Source organism: Passer montanus, unplaced genomic scaffold (assembly GCF_014805655.1).
Source record: "Passer montanus isolate IOZ18808 unplaced genomic scaffold, ASM1480565v1 scaffold2, whole genome shotgun sequence".
In the NCBI taxonomy this organism is placed as follows: Eukaryota; Metazoa; Chordata; class Aves; order Passeriformes; family Passeridae; genus Passer; species Passer montanus.
Window position 1 is genome coordinate 5340154 of NW_024366591.1, and position 20983 is coordinate 5361136.

General features: G+C 35.7%; 1 protein-coding gene across 24 annotated transcripts in view; it reads left to right on the forward strand.

Moving 5' to 3' along the window:
- The window catches only part of AFDN (afadin, adherens junction formation factor), a 115704-nt gene that overhangs the window by 75472 nt on the left and 19249 nt on the right, over window positions 1-20983 (forward strand). For all 24 annotated transcript variants that reach the window (XR_005627229.1, XM_039706878.1, XM_039706889.1 and 21 more), the window contains 6 exons: window positions 17329-17394; window positions 17553-17626; window positions 18138-18256; window positions 19318-19491; window positions 19760-19851; window positions 20285-20473. Coding sequence is in view for 23 of the 24 variants with exons in the window: in XM_039706878.1 (XP_039562812.1) it covers window positions 17329-17394; window positions 17553-17626; window positions 18138-18256; window positions 19318-19491; window positions 19760-19851; window positions 20285-20473 (714 nt within the window). In the remaining variant the exon portion in view is untranslated. The remainder of the gene's footprint in view (window positions 1-17328; window positions 17395-17552; window positions 17627-18137; window positions 18257-19317; window positions 19492-19759; window positions 19852-20284; window positions 20474-20983) is intronic.

Here is a 20983-nt window from a genome sequence, read left to right on the forward strand (position 1 = left end):
CAGTGATACTGAAAAGTCTGTGTTGTGATTAGGTGGTATACAATAGATGGAGCAAGTCTTTCCTCATGTTTCTTCACTGTGTAGTATGTCAAACTTCAGAATACTGTGGTACTCCTTGGCACCCAGTGCATGAGCTGAAAACATGATTGTTTTAAGTGACCTCACACAGTCAGTTGTTTCTAAACAGCACTGTTTGGTTTTTTGGTTTTTTTTTACAACCTTCACTCATTTCATAGTCTGTTCTTGAAATGGTAATCTTGCATGGTATCAGCTTTTAAGAATTATTTCTGACATCTGTAAAGGAGTACCTGGTGTCAGGTGTATAGTTCTAAACAATCAGCAATTATTGAGGAAGCAGTTCAGGATCTGGGAAATGTAAGTCAATTTTCTGCTCTGATTGTAGTGGAATGTGTTAATAATTTGAGAATACTTGTTCTTGACACTGGATTAAATATGTATCTGACTTCTTACTGCCATCTGCATTTCTGTTGAATGGTTCAAAATGTGCCATGGAAGTAATTTTTTTTCACTTTACTCTTAAACCTAATTTCTCATCTAGAGAGAAGCAGCATATTACAGAGGGAAAAGTTTCCTGTTTCATCAAACTGGTTGGCTTCTAGATGTTGATTTAACAACTGACATGTAGCTTCCATTAGCAGTATGTAAGAGTGCTACTGGTCAGTGCATAAGCTTGATCTGAAAGTTTTTTACAAGTTATTTAAAACATTTCGTGATTTCTGACATCAGTAAAGTAATACCTGATCAGTCACAGAAGGAAGAGTTTTCATCTGCACAGTTGCAGAAACATTGGTTCAGGCAGTCATATTTTATCTTACTGCTGTGTGCTGTCCTAATATTGGAATTCTGATATAAAAACAGTCATGTTTTAAATCTTGCTCTGAAATAAGCAAGAAACAGATTGTTTTTGTTTTGGTGTTTGTACAATAGAAACTTCTGCTTAATATGAAGTAATCAGAATGGTCATTGTATAGAAATGATCGTATGCATTGTTTGAAACAAGTTGCTGTAGTAGTTAAGTAGGATTATTTTCAAGAGGTTCAAAGTTGCTTACTGTGAGTAATTATCAGTGTGTTTTTCCTGTAATAGGCTTCATTAAAAAAAAGAGTAAAGAAGAATACAAAGAATACACAAGCATTAATTTTCTCAATCTGGTCAGAGCAGAACAGCTTAGAGAATTGAGTGAGTGTGACTGAGAAGCTAGCAAGGGTTGGTGCATTTTTTTCTTTCTATTCCTTAGATTGCTGATATTTACTAGCATATTTTTCTACATGTCTCAAATAGTATATCTTTTAGCAGCGTAAAAGTTAAAATTTTCATTTTTAACTTCAAAAATGCAGGAGGAAGTCTGATAGACTATTTGTAAAATTTTCTAAACATTAACTGGATGGAATGCCTGAAATGAGAGGGAGAGGCAATTATGAGAGTAGATTCGGATTTTTCTAAACTTTCTAATAGTAAGAGATTGGCTATTAGGTGCTCTTAAAGTTGTAGAAATGAAAGCTCATACTTTCAGAAATACCTAGTTGCTGCTGCTCTGCACAGGAGCCCAGTTTGATTGCTGACCCAGTTGTGTTTAATGAACTGTTGGTTTCTACAGTGCTTCGAAAGACCTGTAGCAGTAGAAAATGCAGCTGGTCAACAGGCCCTGCTCCAACCAGTGTAGGACAACCCTGAATCTGTTTAGTTTTTGTTAGGAAAACAGTTCTTTTCCTGTGATGTGACAAAATATTTGCTTTCAGTAACATGCGTGAATACCTTTGCATGTCAGTGCTGACCTGCCTTTCTTGTTACGGGGCTTCTCATACTTGTCACGGGCTTTGGATTGAGTTTGTTAACATGCAGCTTGATGATATTATAGAGGTGGACAAAGTGAGCAGATTCTCAAGAGATCATAAAGAAAAATAATATCAATGGACTGTTTATTTTCCTTCTACCCACTGCAAAAAAAATGTGTGCTTTCCTAGTAAATCTCTGTTCATATCTGAGGAAACATCTGAAATTTTTGTAATCTAATGATTGAATTTTTATTAGTTTTGAGGTTTTATTGGCTTAAAGCCTGTACCAATTAAGAGTTTCTAATGACAAAATTAGAAATCATACCTTATGTAATACCATTACACCAAATTATCAAGTGATACACCTTCTCTTCTGCAATCAAAAAACAAGGATTGAAGTTGAAGCAAAGGTTGTACAAGCAGAGAAGGAATGCAACTTGCATTGAAATGCTGTGCACCTGCTTATTCTTATGATAGAAGTATTACCTTGGGATACTAAGTGATTGCAAACATGTATACATTAATGTAATTAAAACCAAAACAAAACCTAAAGAGGTGAGTCAAGGAGTATATGAAAGTGTCAGGTCCCTGGGGAACCCTGTCTTCCATCCTCTTCCCTCCTAGAGACAGGTAAAATGTTTGAGTGCATTACTTCTTTCACTTCCTAATCACAACTGCTCATATTTTATTTAATTAGAATTTTTAAAGGCCTGACAGGAGTGCTAGAGAGAGCAGAAATTCAGTGCATCACCTAATTCACCTCACTTTGGTGTTGTCTGAGGCAGGACAGCCCCTCTGAGCAAACATGTAGTAAGTGCATATGCTATATGCAAACATAGGAGAGAAAACAAGCTTACTTATGAAACAGATGTTATCTTCCAGAGCATTGTAAACAGTGTTGTGCTTGTTTGGGTTTTGTTTTATTTTTTTATAAATTTGGAAAATACCTAAGAGCAATTCTCAAACTGAATGCTTTAAACCAATTTTTATTTTTATTTAAAATTAAGGTGTATAGCTTCATATGTGATTCAAAAGAATAACTTCTTGTTCTGCCCTTTGGTAGATATTGCATGTTTTCTTACAGTAGTACTCTGTAACTTTATTAGCAATAGCTTTTGTAATGGAATATGGAAATGTAGTTGGTAGGAGTGGTCGGGCATAGGGAACAGTGTTGCTTTTTGAGGTTGTGTGCAGACTTTAGTTGCTGTAACTCTGAAAGATGTTTTGATGTTAAAAGCTGCCAGACTCCCAACCACATTGTGGTTAAGTTTTTATGAAATCCAGATGATTTGGAAGCTGCGTGTGCATGCAGTTTACTTTAAAAATATATCACTTTTTTGGGGGCTTTCACATGTGACTTCTTAGCCATCTGTTGGCCAGCACACTACTTCCTGTTTAATTTGGAGATTTTTTTGTCTTTAGTACAAAAGGGCTTCCTTTTTGTTTTTTCTAGCCGTTTTCAGGGTTTAATAAAGCCTCTAAAGTAAATGGAAGTCAGAACAGCATAACTGATTATGTAAGAGTCTGAACATTGTATTGGTTATAGTTGGTGTTGATAAATGCTACACTGTGTCATAGCATCGAGCTCTGAGTTATCTTGATGGGTATCTTGGAAAATCCAGCAGACTAGAGCTGGTGGTTGCTGTTGAGGGCTGGAAGAGAAGTGGAGAATTGTTTTTTTTCTTTCAAGGATCTGTAGTCCCGGAGATCAAAATGTGGTTTTCTGTTGTTGGAAGAACAGAATCCATGGTAAGTCCGTTCAGGTTTCTGTTGGGACTGTTTTTCTCTGAAGTTTTACTATCCCTGTACTTTTTCCTGCTCTCTTGCCTGTTTAAACCTGCCAGTAGTTATTTGTTCATGTAGCAACTATGTAATACAGCATGCAGTTAAATATAGTCAGATGTTAGTAGCTAACTTTCTAAAATCTAGAAAGAAAAAACTAATTTTTTACCTTCTACTTCATATGTACTTCTGAAATTTGTGGAAGTGACTATTAATATTTAAAGTTTCAGGTGTGATAACTACTGTTTTACTGTGCCAGAGCATGAATAGCATGACCTGTGATCTGTTTACTTGTCATATTAGTTGGCTTTAATCCAGGTTCCTCTAAAAGTCTGTTTTCCTCTTATAAAATCTTAGTAGAATAATTAAAATCAGTGTCCCAAGCAGTGTAAGATTTTTAATACTCTCTAGATCCTTCTGAAAAGATCAGAACATTCAAATTCGTTGCAGTTAGGGTGTCTTATTGAACACGTTCCCAGAGGAGAGGCATTTAAATTCTGTTTAAGATTCCTACTGTACAAAAGAAAGGATTCCCATGTCCCACAGGAATGATAGAGCAAGCTTTGTTGATCAATCTTTGCATGCTGGTTATCTTCATTAGTTTCTTGTGATTTAGTTCTTTAAAGTATGGCACACTTCTGCTTCTTGTTCAGTCATCTTTTAGTCGTATCAACAGAAAATGTTACCCTAAAATATATACAAGGACCTTAAAATACATATGTATATGGCCCCACTGGCACATAAATTAGAGTGTATATTCTAGGATTTTTTCTAGGATTTTTTTTCTAGGTAGTCAGACTAAGTAGTGCTTACCGAAATAGTATGAGAGGTGATAAGGTGTTTCTTTTTTAATAGAAGCATTTAAAACATGAGTATGACAGTTCAGCAGTCAATAAAAATCTTACTGTTCTAAAAACAATTTGAAACATCTTACCCATAAATAATTTGCATTATTTGGCAACCTTGTTTGTTCTTAAGGATAAGTTAAATAATTCTAATTTGCTTTAATTTCTAAACCACTGTTTGTCATTTTGTATTTAGCAGTCAGTTCAAGGTGTTGAGGAGGGTTTGAGACTACAGGAATATCAATTTCAGAGTAAAATTTTTATGAAGGTTTTTTTCTACAAATATCTTGTAGGAGATCCATGTAGAAGGAATAGGTCTAAACGTTCATTTATTATTTTTTCCCCAAAATTGAAAATTATGCTTATAGTTAATTGTACTGGTAACAATATACAAATGTGGATCTAACCTGTGTTTGCAAATATAGACAGTTGATAGGATTTTTTTTTACTTTGTTAGCTTTTTACATGTGTTCTAGGTCTTAAGATTTCAAATACCTCAGCATTTAAAGCCTTCCTGTAACTGTGTTTTCTAAATATTTAAGGAAATTTTCTGGTCTTTTCTTCCAGCATGACTTAATTGAAATGTTTCAGTAATAAGATTTAAAATTTTGAGGAGGTGGTTTTTTGTTGGCTTTTTTTTTTTTCTTTTTTTTTTTTTTCTTTTTTTGTTGTTGGTTTTTTTTTTATGTTCATCACTAAACTACTAAACTAAACTACTGGTGTTGCCAAACAGGCTTCTTAGGAGGACCTGAGGGAAAATGTAGTGTATAATTCTCATTTACAGAACAGATTTCTCAGTCTGACAGAAATAAAATTGTGTGTAGGTTGCCAGTTTAGTTTTTATCATGAATGAATAAGTAGCTGTTGTGTTAGCAATTTGCCTGGTTTTTGTTGATTCCGAACTTCCAGCAGAGTTTTTGCTTAAATTTTGGTGCCCTGTAGATGTTGTACAAATTTTTTTTTAATGGTTTTATGTGCTGTGTAAAATCTGAATGTTACACCATCCCAGTGTGACTGTTCTTCTCAGTAGCCAGTGAGACCTCAGCTCTGCTCAGGTGGAGTGGGTTTTGTCTTATTTATTCACTTGTACTTAGATTGATACTGCAAATAGGTGGCCCAGACATGTATTTTAGGCCTTCGGAAAGAAAGAGAGTTTTAAAATTCATGTGTCATTTCCTCATTGCACTAACACCCTGTGTATGCAGGCACTTTTTAGCATGCCTGCTGAAATTGCAGTGCACGTATATTGTAGCTAAAATTCCTCTACCAGGCTTCTTGAAATTCTGGCATTCTAACAATTTTGAAAATTCTGTTTAGATACATGTTAATACAGTCGTCCCTAACCACCCCCCCACCCTGCCCCCCGCCCCCGTATTAATGGAAAAGACTTTTGGAACTTAGTAAGTTTTGTATTGACTTTTTACTGTATGAGTAATAATCTCAGTTGGAGTAGGAATTTAGGTGCTTAATAGTATGTGTTAGTGTACACACTGATCCAGGATTATGCTGTATCCATCTGAAACTGCAGAGCCTGCCTTATGTGGAAGTTAATGTTCTGGGTTTTTTGAGTTGTAATTTATCCTTACTATAAAGGCAAGTGCCATTTCTTTGAAAAAGTGCAGACGTACAGGGTGGGTTTTTTTCCAAAATATATTGCCCATTATATCTTGCCTGTGAAGCTTAATGCAGACATAATTAAGCTGCAATTAAGAATTGACTTACCAAGGAAGAGCATCACAGGACCTGCAGTACAACTTGTAGATTTGTACATAACTCTGAGTATTATTAGTGTGTCAGTGCTCATGGAGTACTTATAGCAGGTGTACATTAAAAAGTTAACCCTTGTTGGGTGAAATAGAGCTTAAGCAATATATTTTCCTTGAGCTCAGTGAAAGGTTTTTCCTTTGAAACAAAAGAGAAGTGCGATCAAACAGGCTTATGTATTTAATTTATTTGTTTGAAAATGAAGAGTACCTTTAATGCATTTGTAGTATATCGTATTAAGTTGCAGCATTTATAATAATAAAGAAGATTTCTTTTTTTCAGAAAGGTTAAGAAATCTAATGAACAAAATTTGCTTAGTCTTTTACAAATATTGTATATGAAACCTTTTGCATTTACTTACCACTTTTCCCATTTAGTGATAGGAAGAGTAAAGTAAAGTAAGTTAGGAACTGTTGAATACTTGATTCCAATCTTAGAATTAAATGTTAGGCCAGTTGCATTCCTGGAGTGAGAGAAATTATGCTGTTGTAAATTTATATATTTCTGTTCAGAAGATGCTCTAGAGCTCTTTGTGTCATTGTACCTGCTTTCCATGCTGAACACTGTTAAAATCCCCATACAACTACATATGCACAAGAGTACACTGCAGTATAATTTATTAAAGCCATTTCAGGATGTCCACTTCAGAACATTCTGGGTTGTCCTGTGAGAAGCACATTTAGAAGATGAGAGTATAGTCACTTGCTTGCTTTGTGTGCAAGTTAATCTTGATTGCAAACATTATTTTATTAAAAAGTAACAAGTAACCCTTATTCCATTAAAAATAACAACAAAACTCTTCAGTGTTTTCTCTTTACTCCCTTAAGGGGTTTCTTGTAAGCAGAGCATCCTTATATACTAGACATAAAGTTTCTAGGTCATTGGAAGTTTGAGATGTTGGATGTATGGCTGCCAATCTATCTTTTTTTTTCTCTGTGTAGTAAGACACTTCTCATCTGTTTTTCCCACTCAGTGCAATTTAAAGCTACCGTGGAATTGGTCATAGCAGCTAAATGCTTAGTTTTCTTTACCTGTTGAATAATGTTGATTATCACCAAAGTTTGAATTTATGGTGCTTGTTTTGTTTAACTGGAAATATTTTGCCCACTTACAACTGTACTTTGTCTAGCTCCAGAAACATTCGGGTTTTGGCCCCTGATGTGGAGGAGTATGTGAGAGGGGAAAGCAAAAGTATGTTGTATGTGGAGTATGGGTCAGTTTTAAAATTCTTTTAAAGTCAGGGTACGCCATGACTCAGTGCAGCTGTAACCACAGCTAACGGATCAGTTTTAGATACAGTAGGCTGGTTCACCTCATTTATACTTGAAAAGTATTTTCTCTAATGATGACAGATTTCCGACGTGTCTGCATTGGTCTTGAGGCAACACAGGCCTTAGCTTTCTCTGACAAAGTGGGTTTTTTCTTATTTTCAAGTCCAGAAAAGTTTGCATATACTATAGGTGGGACCAGTAGCTACAAAGCTGGCCTTTCTCCTCTTTGGGCCCACAGCAAGTAATTCAGTGTGTCATAGACTTAGTATGTTTAGTACCTAAAGAAGATAAAATACATACTCATCCAGATACAACCTAAAGAGCGCATGGAGCTTTATGGAATGTGAGTGTTTGGGTGGTCAAAAACCTTCACTTTTTCCTCCTAGAGGGTGAATTTGTAAATTTGCTGCATAGTTTAGTAAATTGTTATTTTTTAAAATGCTTACAAGCTTGGATTATTTAATTGCTTCTAGACTAATTCCTTACCATGGCTGAGTGAGACTGGATTCTGTTCCATAAACTTGCTTTTAAGAATGTTTATTACAACTTGCAGAGAGCTTTTGTGGAAGCTTAAGAATCTGGAATCAGGAATTAGCCTTGATAAAAATCAGTGAAATCTTCTCTGGGTGTAGGCAGATAAAAGGCCAGATGGCAGGTTATCAGCTTGATAAGCTACATTTCTATGCTATTTTCTTTAAACACATTTTTTTTTGCAGTTGCTTCGTACTGTATTAAACGGTTTAATTTTTATAAAATACCACAGAAGCTTAAGTGACTTGGAAAAACTGACAGCCCTAAATCATTGAGACATCCCAGATACCTTTAGTAAGGTATATTTGTATATGTGTGCACACATATATGTGATACCTACATTATTAAAATTAAATCTTATTTCATGTTTGCATAAATATGAAGAATTTAGGAAAATCTTGAAAATTACTTATTTTAAAAGATGTATGCTTATGTGACCTATTGAAATATTTTGACATATAGTCTTCATATCTGAAGCCACTTGAATTGGAGTATTACTTTAAAAGGTTGGTGACTGTATGACACTTTTGTGGATTCAAAGTATAATTGGAGAGTGAAGATACTTTCAGTTCAGGACCACTTTTTCATTTTACTCTTTATGTGAAATGTGATACCATTTACATATATATGTACTTAAGACAGAAATGTACATTTCTGTATTGAAAGATCATTAGGAAGACACTGACATTTTATGGAAATTAAAGTTGTCTTTTATATTAAAACTTTTTTAATATTAGAACATCTAACTTTTTAAATTTGTTATTGAAGGGTATTTTTTTAATCAGGTGTGATTTTGCCAGTCTTCATTGGAAGCTGTTCATTGCTTTAGTTTGATCAGGGTGATAAAAAAAGTATATAAGCTCAACAGGTGTGGGCAAAAGAGGCTTCAGAACAAGTAATGACAAGACCTTTCTGTTAATTGTCTGGAGCAGCACCGGTTTGGTTAGGTGCTGTATTGCAGGTCTGCTCTGCAGATGCATAGTTTCTCCTTAATTCCTCCTGCAATTGCTTAATACAATTCTGTTATTTTTAACGACTGTAAAAGTGTTTTTATAACAGTTTTTGTAGTTCTAGTTCTTACTATAGGTATTAAAATAACCAGGTTGTTTTACAGGTCTCCTAAAACTGCATGAATATTGCTAAATTCACAGAAAGTACAGCTGTTTTGTGATCCACCTGTGTTGGGTAGGGGCATGGGACTAGTTCAGCTGTTAAGAGGTTAGCACCTGGTCAACAGATGGGCCTTCACTCCCTCTCATTCTTCAGACTGGGATACTGGTGGGACTGTGTGGTGTCTCAGCACCTCTAAGCCATCATTCTGCAGGTGGCAGATCCCCATGAGCATGTTACAGCATGAGTGGCTCACCTGGGAATGAAGCTGCATGTTGATTCTCACTAGAAGGAGCTGGCTGTTGTTTTCACCATGCCTTTATGGCTGCTTGTCCTGGCAAATACCAGATGGATAGGAGGAGCAAGCAGAATTTCTTTTGCTTGCTTTTGATTCTTCTGTGGTGACTCACCAGCTCATGGATAGCTGTGGTGCTCCCATTAAGAAGTCTGTCGGATATTCCTGTTGTTCAAACTGTGACTTTTCTATACAGTTGCACTGTATGGTGTGTTCTGATTTTATGGCCAATGGAATGTATGTGAGCCAAAGTTTCCTGTGTCTGTTACTGACAAGGAAGTTTTATAAAACTCAGCTTGTGACGCAGCAACACTAGTTCCTTAACTACTCTGAATAAATCTATCATGTTTGTTAATTTGTGACTGTGGTACTTTTGTACATCCTCAATTTTACATCCTCCTGATGTAGGAGTAGCAATTTCTTTTTTACGTCACTGTAGTTTGTTTTTTCTTCATTGGTCTGAATACTCTATAGAAGTAGCTGTGATGGTTTGTTTTGGTCAGGTATTCTTTAATGCTGCCTCTTTTATTTTTAGTTTTTGTAGTGACATTTTTAAGCAAATGCAATATTTTGGGCACAATCCTTTCAGAGCAAGGAGGGGCTTGCAAAATAATCCTAATTGTGCAAACAATTATGGGCTACTGTGTACTGATATATTATAAATGGATGTGATGGAAAAGGACTTGTTTCTTGTTAGGCTGTCTCAAAAACTGAGGTTAGATTACATTATCCAGCTTGCTCCTTTGGCTTCTTTAACATGACAGAATTTTTGTAGTTAAGCAGAAAATTGCACCAGGCTTAAAAGGGGCAAAAACCATTTTGGACAACAGGTATGAAATTTTTATTGTAGCATTGTCTCAGCTGAGCTTTTTTTTTATGCATTAAATTGACTTGGCTCTTGTATAAAATTAGTTTTCCTTCTATACTCCTGCTGTTCCCAGTGAATTTGTAGGGTTGTTGGTTTTTTGGGGTTTTTTTGTTTGTTTTTTTGAGATTGAGGTCTGTGTGACTTTGAGAATGTAAATCCTCTAAACAAACATAACACTGGGGAGAGGTTGTATATTTTCTTCACCTTTCAGATTCTGTTTTACTGAAGTACTGTAGTGGTTAGTTGTTTGCTCCCCTGCCCTGTGTCAGTGCCATATTAAATGTAATGTATCAGCATTATAGAGGCTGAAGTTGTGCTGACCAGAGTTGCCAAAATTGCCTCTTGAACTGCTATGTATTTCCATAGGTGCATGAGTTCTCAGAACTCTTCCAATCTTTTCAGGCCCTACAGGAAAGCAATTCACTTAATTTATTTATTTGTTTATTCAATAAATTCTTTACTGAATTCCTTTATGAAAGGTGATGTGTCCTGAGATCTAGTTCAGCTTTTCCCGTTATCCTATTGCTATTTAGAAGACAATTATAAGTGAAAGTTTACAGTCTTCATTACGTCTTAATATTCCAAATATGAATACTTAGCAAGCACTTTTCCTGAATTAGTTGAGAAGAATATATATGTATCCATGTATAAGAGCACATTTGTTAGAATATACTAATGTTATTTATGTATGTTTAAAAAAAGTTATCTCTCAGGTGAGATTTTAATGTCACCTTTAATTGTTAGATTTTAATGGGTTTTTTGTTGGCTCCAGTCTGTCTGAATTCATTCATCTCCAAGATAAATAGTGGGGTTTTTTTTAGAAACAACTGGAAGCTCTTGCTGCAGTTCCAGCTGGTTAGCTGTTCTCTGCTCCAGTCTCTGGTGATATTTTCAGGTGAAGTTAGATTTGCGTGGACGCTGCAACTCATGGCCTTGGGACAGTACTGATGGGAAGCTCAACAATCATCATCAGCCAAATGCCTAATAAACTCTCTCTGTGTTTTATGTCCTTGGTTTTTTGTTGTTTTTTTTTTTTTTTTTTTTTTTTTTTGTTTGGTTTGGTTTGGTTTTTCAAGGCCATTTTTAAAAATTTTTATTTATAGCCTTAGGTTGTAATTTTATACTCCATCTTGTAAGATTTTTCTGTTCTGTGGTAAGAACTATTTTGTAGTTTATACAGGTATTGCATCTCATGCAAATGTGTGGCTTCATCTTGGCTACTGGATTTAATAGCTTGCCTCAGTTTTCCTCATGTGTTGGCTTTCTGCATCTTAAAGATGAATAAGCCCAAGCATGGAGAAGATTATTTTCAAGAATCATTTCATACTTTGCCTCAGAAACTTAGTAAACCTTTCTGGGAAAAAAAGGGGGGCAGGAACACAACATTTTTATCCCATTGTTCAATTACAGGAGTAAAAGTGTGCTATGTTTTTTAGCCATGCATTTTCATCAATTCTGCATGTGTCATTCATCTCTATCCCTTGCTAAAGTTAGGATTTTTTTTTACATTTAGAAGGGGAATGTGTGGGACTTGGCAAAATTGGGAAGTGTCTTTTCAGTGCGTTTGCCATGCAGCCATTCAGAAGCTTAAAATGAAGATATTTTCCACTGTGTAGTTTACTTCTCTGTGTGGGAGTCTGCATGTATGTGAGTGTTTGTTTTGTAGTTGCTTTGGAGCTCAGCTCCCACTATAATACAGTTGTTTTGTATACACTACATAGAGCTGTTTGAAAAGTCAATAAGTGAGCTGTAGTAGGATTTAAGAATTTCAAATGGTTTAAGTTGTTGGGTTGAAAATAACATTCACCTAGCAACCTCCTTTCCTGCACTGTTATGAACAGTCGTGCTGTGCTGTAAACAATTTAGGGAAGCTGATTAAGTGGAAAACAAAGCTCGTATTTGGGAGGAGGGGAACTGGAGACGGGGATCAGCTGAGTCTCCAGCCAGGTCTGTCATGGGACCTGCCACAACACAGTAGTGCCTGCACAGCTCCAAGTGTGAGACAACATGGGAGCAGACAGGTGGGTTTCTTCCTGACACTCTGTATAAGTACACTGTTACTGTCACTGTAATTATCATTATAGGATTTTTTAAAATCCTAAAATGTGTGGATAGTGCTTCACTTCTGGCCTCCAAACTAGTTCTCTCCGCTTCATGCACTTTGTGTATAAAGGGTTTTGTGTATTGATTATTTAACTGGATTGTAAAAGCACAGAATGGAGGTGTTTCTCATATTGCAGCTTAGGTCTGATGTACTTCAGGTATTAGCATTTTTAAATTCCTTTCTCCAGTCCCCAGTTCACTATTTGTTGAATTCTGTTCAGCTAATATCTTCCTTTATAGAACTTTTTTCCCCCTAGGTTTCTGTTTTGGCTATGCATTGTAAAAGTAGATAAGTCTTCAGAGTAGTGTTATAGTCAGTTCAGTTCAGGAATATTGTCACCCAGGTGAACTGAAGCAGCAGTAGCAGTTTAGTGGGTTTTTTCCTTAAATTATTACTTATAGGGGAGGCTTTCCCAAATTTTTACTCCCAAGGGTATCTTTTACTTTCTGCAAGGATTGCAGGAAAAAGTTGCACCAAGTGTGAAACAAAATGGGTAGATTGGTAGCACTAGAAAGTGTGGTACAGTGAATGAGGCTTACTTAAATATAGAATATCTTATTTTTTGAAAAATAAAGATTTTTTTGATTTTGTATTTGGTTATGTGTATTTGAGAAAATATGCTGTAGGTTTCAGTATTTTAATCTCAGGGAAATGGAATAAGCCATCTCTTTATGCTTACTGTATTCTTGCTTTCCACAGTCATCTGACTCCTTTAGAGTTGTGTTCTTCTGCTTGGACTAAAAGCCAAATAGATACACATGCTTCTGGTATTAATGACTGCAGAAAATAAAATTAAGTGAAAAGAAGGTTTAGCATACTTTTGTTACTAATACACCCATGTTATTGCTCTGTTTGTGGGGGAATAATTTTAATTATGTTGACCTTCACATTCCTTTGAAAGAAAAGCAGTTTAATTAGTAGTTCACAAAGAAATCTGTTTTATTGTAAAGCCAGTAAATGCAAACAGGAAAACCCATGTGTTGTGTATGAGAATTTTATTCACGTTGGAGTTTAGTATGGGTGACTACACGTATATTTCTTTCTGATGCTGCCTTCTGGAAGGTAGAAGCAAAGCAGAATCAAGTCTATTTCAATAGAAATTAGGAATTTGGACTCAAGTTACCGTAAAGCTTAGGGTAAAAGTTGAAGGGAAGGTGATGACTTGATTTTAAGGTATTTAGTGAGAAGTCTTCCCAAGCTTGTACATGTTTATCATTAGAAACATGTTAAATGACATGTGTATTAGAGAAGCTCACTGGTCCTAATAAGACATGAGTAGATGTGGTAACTGATAAAGATTTTTTTTTAATGTAATCTGAACAGAGATTTATTTTAAAATAATAGTTATGCTTTCAAAATGCATTAGTTTTGTATTTAAGTGAGATGACTTGGAGCTAACACATCTGGTCATAACTACCTTTAAAATAACCAGAAAGAGACTGACAAACTAAAAACATTGGAAAAGAAAAAATGAAGAGTAAAATGCCAGCTCCTTTTAATCATAATGAAGAATTACTGCCAGGGTTAGAGTACAGGCGCAGTTAGAGCAAAAATCCAACTGATACGGTATCTTCCAGCTGTGGTGCCTTTAGCCAAATAACATACCAAAAGTGTAAGATCTTTCTCTCCTGTGAGCAAAGGCCAGGCAAATTGGGATTGTTCAGCCAGAAGTAAAAGTCCCAGAGTAGCCTAATTGTGGCCTTCCAATACCTAAAGGGGGCCAGCTAGCCAGCTGCAGAGGGACTTGATAGAAGGGCAAGACAAAGGGAAATGGCTTTAAACTGAAAAATAGTGAATTTAGATTAGATGGTCAAAAGAAATTATTTACTGTGAGGGTGGTGATGGATTGGAACTGGTTACTCAGCTAAGTGGTGGATGCCCCATCCCTGGAAGTGTTCAAGGCCAAGCTGAATGGGGCTCTTGAGCAACCCAGTCTAGTGGAAGGTGTCCCTGTCTGTGCAAAGGGGGTTGGAGCTAGAGTTGCAGGGTGGAGGTTGGTTGCATTTTGATTATGTTTTACAATTTGAAGCATGCTAGATGTGATAGGAGAAGTAAGAAAGTGTTTTCTACTGGCTGATCAAAGAGATGATAAATAATTCTATCAGTGCAACTCGTTGGCTTTCCGTTCCTTGATCGTTGCTGAGCTGAGGTGCCCATGTGTTCTCTCAAGAAAGGTATGTTTCTGATGATTCTTGTTATCACCTGAACCTTATGGTTCTGTTAGTGTCATTTTGTAAGGGAGTAATTAGAATTCTAAGCAGTTTTCTAAATGTGACCCTTTTAGATTTTTAGTGACCATGGTGATTTTTGCTTTGTTCTTTTCTGTTCTGCTGGCTTCCAGATTTCTCAGCTATTATAAGATAGCTCTGAAAACAGTGACTAAAACTTAGGAGTTAAAGTCGGTTTAGAAACCACTCTGATGGGTGTTTGTGCAATTGAAAATGTTTATTTCGTCATTATCTGCGAAGCAATATAAGCCACGTATCATGGGCTTATACAGAAGGTTTCAACTTTGTTTAATGTGCCTAAGAGTCATAATCAAGCATGAGAAGGGTGATTTATATGGATGAATATAGTGTCTGATGCAAGAAATTAGTACCAAAGTTGCATAATTAATATGTGCACTGTTTTAAGTGGCAGTGCTCTTCCAAAGGTTTCCTTGTTTTTACCTAATCATTGTATGAGACAGATCCTTGTCTGAATTTCTGGACCGAAGAGGAAGAGATTCCTGTTAGCATCCTTTGAAGTTAGGACTGAATAAAAATGCTGTCAGTTCCAGGTGACTTCAGAGGAATCTGGTTATCCTTGTCAGTGGCCACCAAGAAAAGCTTGTGTTTGTTTCCTGCAATGACAGATGTGATACATGAGGTTATAACTGCAAGGGTGGGTGGGTAAGTTGCTGTTGATTCTTTTGCCCTTTGGAATTCAAGGTGCTTGTCTTAGTGGCTGGAAGCAGAGGAAGGGACGTATAAACACTGTCATTTAATTTTCAGTTCCCAGCCAGGAAAGGTGGTAACTGGTTCTGCCAACAGTGCCCTGATAGGAACCAGCACCTTAGAAGGTTGAAACATTACTTCACATTTGAATTTGAACCAGGGAAGTGCATCTTCACCCCATTATTGCTCCAGTGTTCAGCATCGTGTGATCTGCAACTCTTGGTTTTGACTTATTTGATGAATCTTCTATTTGGTACATTTAGTTACATTATTGTTATTTGCACTTTTTTTTTGGAACATGTAGGAGCAGGGTAAACAGCACATACATTTAGGGCTCCTCTGCAAACTTCTGTTCCTTGTGAAAACTAACAACTTTCGATTTATTATTGAACCTGTTTTTAATACACAAGGACAAGCTCTTTCTTATTGAAAGTCTTGAACAGCTCCTGCTAAAAGATCTTGTGATGTCCATCTTGGAAGTCTAGGTGTTCAGCTAGAACATCCTTCCTCATATACATCTTGGTTACTTGAGGGAACAACAAAGAGATTTGTGAAGCGTGATTTCAAATTCCATTACACTTATCTAGCTGTCTTCTGATTTGTATTTCTCATAACTTTAGCGAATTTTTCTGGTATAAAGTTAAAATTATTCTGCAGTTATGGCAATGTTTCTTTAGAGCTTAAAAAAACCCAAAAAAGAACTAAACTCTCTTAATTTCTTTGTATTCTTTCTAGACAAAGAAAGTATCCATATTTCAGTTATTTTTTGCATTTTTCCTTTTTATCCATAAGTATGGCTTAAGTAATTATTATGAAAAATTTGGACACGTAGAATGTTCATCTGGAATCATAAGTCTTGAAGGAATTCTTTTGTGTAAACATTTGGGATTAACCTAAGACTTAGTGAAAGTAGGTCTTTCACTTGTGTAGAGAACCGTCTGTGTAACACTAGCTTTGGAATAATCTTCACCTTGGTTCTTATAACAATGGGAGCGATGCATGCTTTTGCTGCCAAAACAAAGGAGTTGAAAAGGAGAAGGGGAAAAAAGGAGGAAGCTGTATGTTCAATATCAAAGCAGCTTGGGGGGTTGTATTTGAAAAATGATGTTACAATTAAGTTGGTGCTCTGTTTAAAACATACTTAGCACTCTCCTAAGTGACTTGCAGAGTAAAACGGCACTGTTTGCTGTAGTGGATAAATGAGAAGTAATAGTCTTATGTTATAAGAGACAATTTAAAGGTTTGTGATACTAACATTTGGACTGATTTGTGTGGTGTCTTGTACATTGGAGCATGTGGATGACCCAACAGCATGGCTTGAATAGATGCTTCCATTTTTGTATCTTGGTATCTGTTGGTATCTGTCTTGGAATAAGTTCATTGTTAACAGTCCTTTCAAAATATAGCAGAACACTTTTAAGAAAGGTGTTTTATGAGCAAAATTGCATGGTTTTGCATTAGACTTGAGTATTGGCTCTGTCAATTCTAAAATACTTATGTCTGCTTTACTTGTTTATGTAATGGTAAAGGCACTCTCCGTTCCTTTACACTGGCTCCTTTACAGTCCTAATGAATGTAAAAAAAATTTCTATTCCTTTTTCATGTAGTCTGCAATTTACCTTGTTTCACTGGGGTACAGTGTTCTCTTTAAAAACATAATACAAAGAGGCATCATTAACGTGTGTAGAAGTGTGAATAAGTATTTCTTATTAGAAGGAGACTAGAGCAAATTCTAAAATATAAATTTTAGTTAATGTATGTTTTTTATTTCAAACTTGCATTAAGACCAAATATTCTTTGCTTCTAACAAAGCTTGCAGTTTTAATAGGCCTACTATTAAATTTTTAATATTAATTTAATTGAATGTGACTCTTCTCTGCGTAGTTGGTTTTTCTCCAGTTTGAAAATATATGAAAGTAATGAGAAAATAGAGGTTTACTTGGCCATGTAAAATTTTGATTAAAGTTCGTGGAGTGCTTAAGAGATCAAATATAAATTAACTAAATTAATGTGTCTTTCTCTGTAGGGTGCTGGTCAAGACAAACTTGGAATATATGTCAAGTCTGTTGTGAAAGGAGGTGCTGCAGATGTGGTTAGTAATATTCTTAATCATCAATTTCAAAAGTAGTAAGAGCCTTCGTAAATGCTTGAAAATCCTTTGTTTACTAGTTTGTGTGAATGATTGATTGTTTTAATGGAGATCATGTTAGCAGTGGTGTATGAATTTTCTTCTCTTGAATACCTATTTAGGATGGTCGTCTGGCCGCAGGGGATCAGTTGCTTAGTGTGGATGGTCGAAGTTTGGTGGGCCTGTCCCAGGAGAGGTACGGAATGCTTTCCTTGGTTGTTTTTATATGAAGAAAGTGTTAGCTTAATAATGTACCAAAATGGGCAGAAGCTCATGTTTTTTACACTTTAGGCTTTGTCTTGGCGTTTGATAACTGCCTATGGATAACATTAGCAACAAATTCAACTGTTTGTGTACTATTTTTCTCTTCTTTTCATGTGATATGGGTTATCTATATAGACGAGATGGTGTTATAAATTTGGATTTTGGTTTTGAACAATCTTTATTTAACTCTAATTTTAAATACTTTGGCTTCTGACCTTTGAAGCAGAAACTGGGACTAAATATTGTACTTGCTCATAGGTATTGTATTGTCTGTGTGCATAAGCCTGTCTTCTTGTCATTATCTTGTAATTTTTTTCAAAGTGATTTTAAGTATTAATCTGAAAAAGAGTGCTTTGTCAGGCAACAGATTACTGATCATAAGGGTAACTAAGTAAACAGTGCCTAACTGAATTTTGTTTTATTTGCTCTACCTTTTTTTGTAGGGCAGCAGAACTTATGACTAGGACAGGTTCGGTAGTAACACTAGAAGTAGCAAAACAAGGTGCAATTTACCATGGTCTGGCAACCCTGCTTAATCAGCCATCCCCAATGATGCAACGAGGTAAAGATACTAATATTGATGTTAATATAACAGCTTTTTAAGTATGCCTCCTGCATTCATAAGAATGCAGAAAATACAAAAATTTACTGTATCTTACCAAGTATTACTATAGCACTAAATCAAAAAAGAAATGTAATTGCACAGAAAAAAGGAAATTTTTTTCCTTGTCAGAAATTCATCTGGTTTTAAATACTGCTTGAAATTTTCCTAGTCTAGTAATTAATAAATCCTTTGCACATGTACCTTTCAAAATTAATTATGCATTTAAACACAAATCTGATTTGAATTATTTTTTGTTTTAACAAATGAAATATAATTAATATAAAGGGCATTAAACTTAATGGCATTTTCTGTCCCTTTTATAAGAGCTTCTCTCCTCTCAGAATGTCTTCCTTGTAACCACAGAGTGCAGTGTAACTAGCAGGAGAGAAATAAATGTAAACAGAAATCCTGGAATGTATTTTGCCATTGAATTTCAATTTATTTTTTTTTTTAAACTAGAAATGTTGAAACTTATCTCCTTAAGTTTCAGTGTCTGATCATAAGATGGTTGGTTGGTTCTCCAATGTTCTATTTTATCATCCTACTTCAGGCTACTAACAAAAGACACATTGAAGTCCAATTAAAAATATTATTGTAAAGGAAATAATTTTGTTAATGAAGACATTTTCTACATACAGGGTAGTACCAATATAGGAAAGAATGGGTTAAAAGAACAAATCCTTTTTATCACAGTTAACAACACCATCCCAGATGCCATATGTCTCAGTCATCCAGAGACCTTTCAGTATAACATATTTAGTTTTACCAGTTGTGGTACCTTGTCAGAAGTTCTTTTGAAGAATACAGATGAGGGAATTCTGTATATTTGATAGAAGATTGGGATTGCATAATTGAAGAAAGAAAGATTTTTAAATGTAGCATTTGCTTTACTGGGAACTTAAATTTTAAATACAAGCTCAAGGTAGCTCTGGTTTCAAAAAAAGTATGCTAGGCAGTAGTTAAGTGAAAAGGAGAAACTACATATCCAACTGTTACAGTTTCTGACCACCATGGCACAGGTAAACCTCGACCAAAGAGTGAAGGTTTTGAGCTGTATAACAATTCCACACAAAATGGATCACCTGAGAGTCCTCAGCTGCCGTGGACAGAGTACAGTGAACCAAAGAAGCTGCCAGGGGATGACAGATTGATGAAGAACAGGGCTGATCATCGTTCCAGTCCCAATGTAGCAAGTAAGAAAGGTTATCCTTCTTCTGGGAATAGATTCCTCCTTCAGTAGTTTCAGAGGCTGTTGTATTCAAAAGTGGGTGACTGTTTTTAAAAATGGATTGCGTTTAAAATACCAGTGTAGTGGTAACATTTGGAGCAAGCTTCCTGCTAGAACTACTCAGAGAAAAAATAGTAGTTACTTTATGAGTACTGTTACTTTATTAAGTCTTTATTAAGGTCTGTAAATTATTATTAACAGTCATATAAATGCTTCCTTTAACTTTCCAACAGATCAACCTCCAAGCCCTGGGGGAAAGAATGCTTATGCATCTGGAACTACCACCAAAATAACCTCAGTCTCTACTGGAAATCTTTGTACAGAGGTCAGAAATGGCAAGCAAAATGCTGGCTATTAAACTTTATCTATTAGTAGTGTCAAGGTGCTTGAGTCAAACCAGTGTCTTACTGAACTATTTGACCATAGTGCTGGTGCTTGTGACTGGGTGGGGTTTTTCTTATTACAGCTAATGAAAGGTTTAGAAAGCTTTCACTGATTTCATTAAATTTTCTTCATGATTGTCCTCGTGATTTCTTAGGTTAGTACAATGCTGCATACTCGCTTTGAGACCATAAAAACATGAGTCATAGCCTCACAGTTATATTTGATACTAGGCAACCTCTTCATCTCCTGTCCCAGATGAGTAATGCTCTTAGGAGCCAAAATAAAATAATTGGAAAATGCATGTTTAGAACAATCTTCCATACAGATCTATGTGATTAGAGAATCCTACCTTATTTTTTTTCTCCCTTGTTCAGGAGCAGGTTCTGCCACCACGACCTGAAGCTTATCCCATCCCAACACAGACCTATACTAGAGAATATTTCACATTCCCAGCTTCAAAGTCACAGGATCGAATGGGTCCAGCTCAGAGTCAGTGGCCAAATTATGATGAAAAACCACAGCTTCAGGCAGAAAGTAATCATTCTATCAATACTACCATGCAGGTGAGAAGTAATTTTTTTCAGTATGAGGAAACAAAACAGAAAGAAACTGCTTGCTTTCCATTCCTGGACTGCTAGAGACTTCTGTCAGAATAGGAATTCTCTATAACTATACCATAAGATAGGAACAACTCTACTTTTGCCAAGATGGGCTTGGGTTCAGGACCCCTATGGTTTGGGGGTTTTTTTTCTCATTTTGTCTTTCCCCCCCCTTCCTTTCACAGAATTTGTTACCTGCAGACCAGTTATCTGGGATATTTTAATCTTCCTGTTAGAGACAATGGGGTGTAAGTGGTAGTAGGGTTCATCTTGTAAAATGTTTTGTGGCTTTCTGAAAAGCAAACTAAATCTCCATTCTTCCAAGAAAGTTTATGTGGAAAAATGTTTGCCTGAAGGGTGTGTTGTTTAAGTGATAAAGTATTAAAATTGAAATAAAACAGTTCTTTGAGATCTATCCAAGGTGTTCATTAAAACACATTCCCTGCTTCTAGTTAAAAAAAGAAAGATAAAATT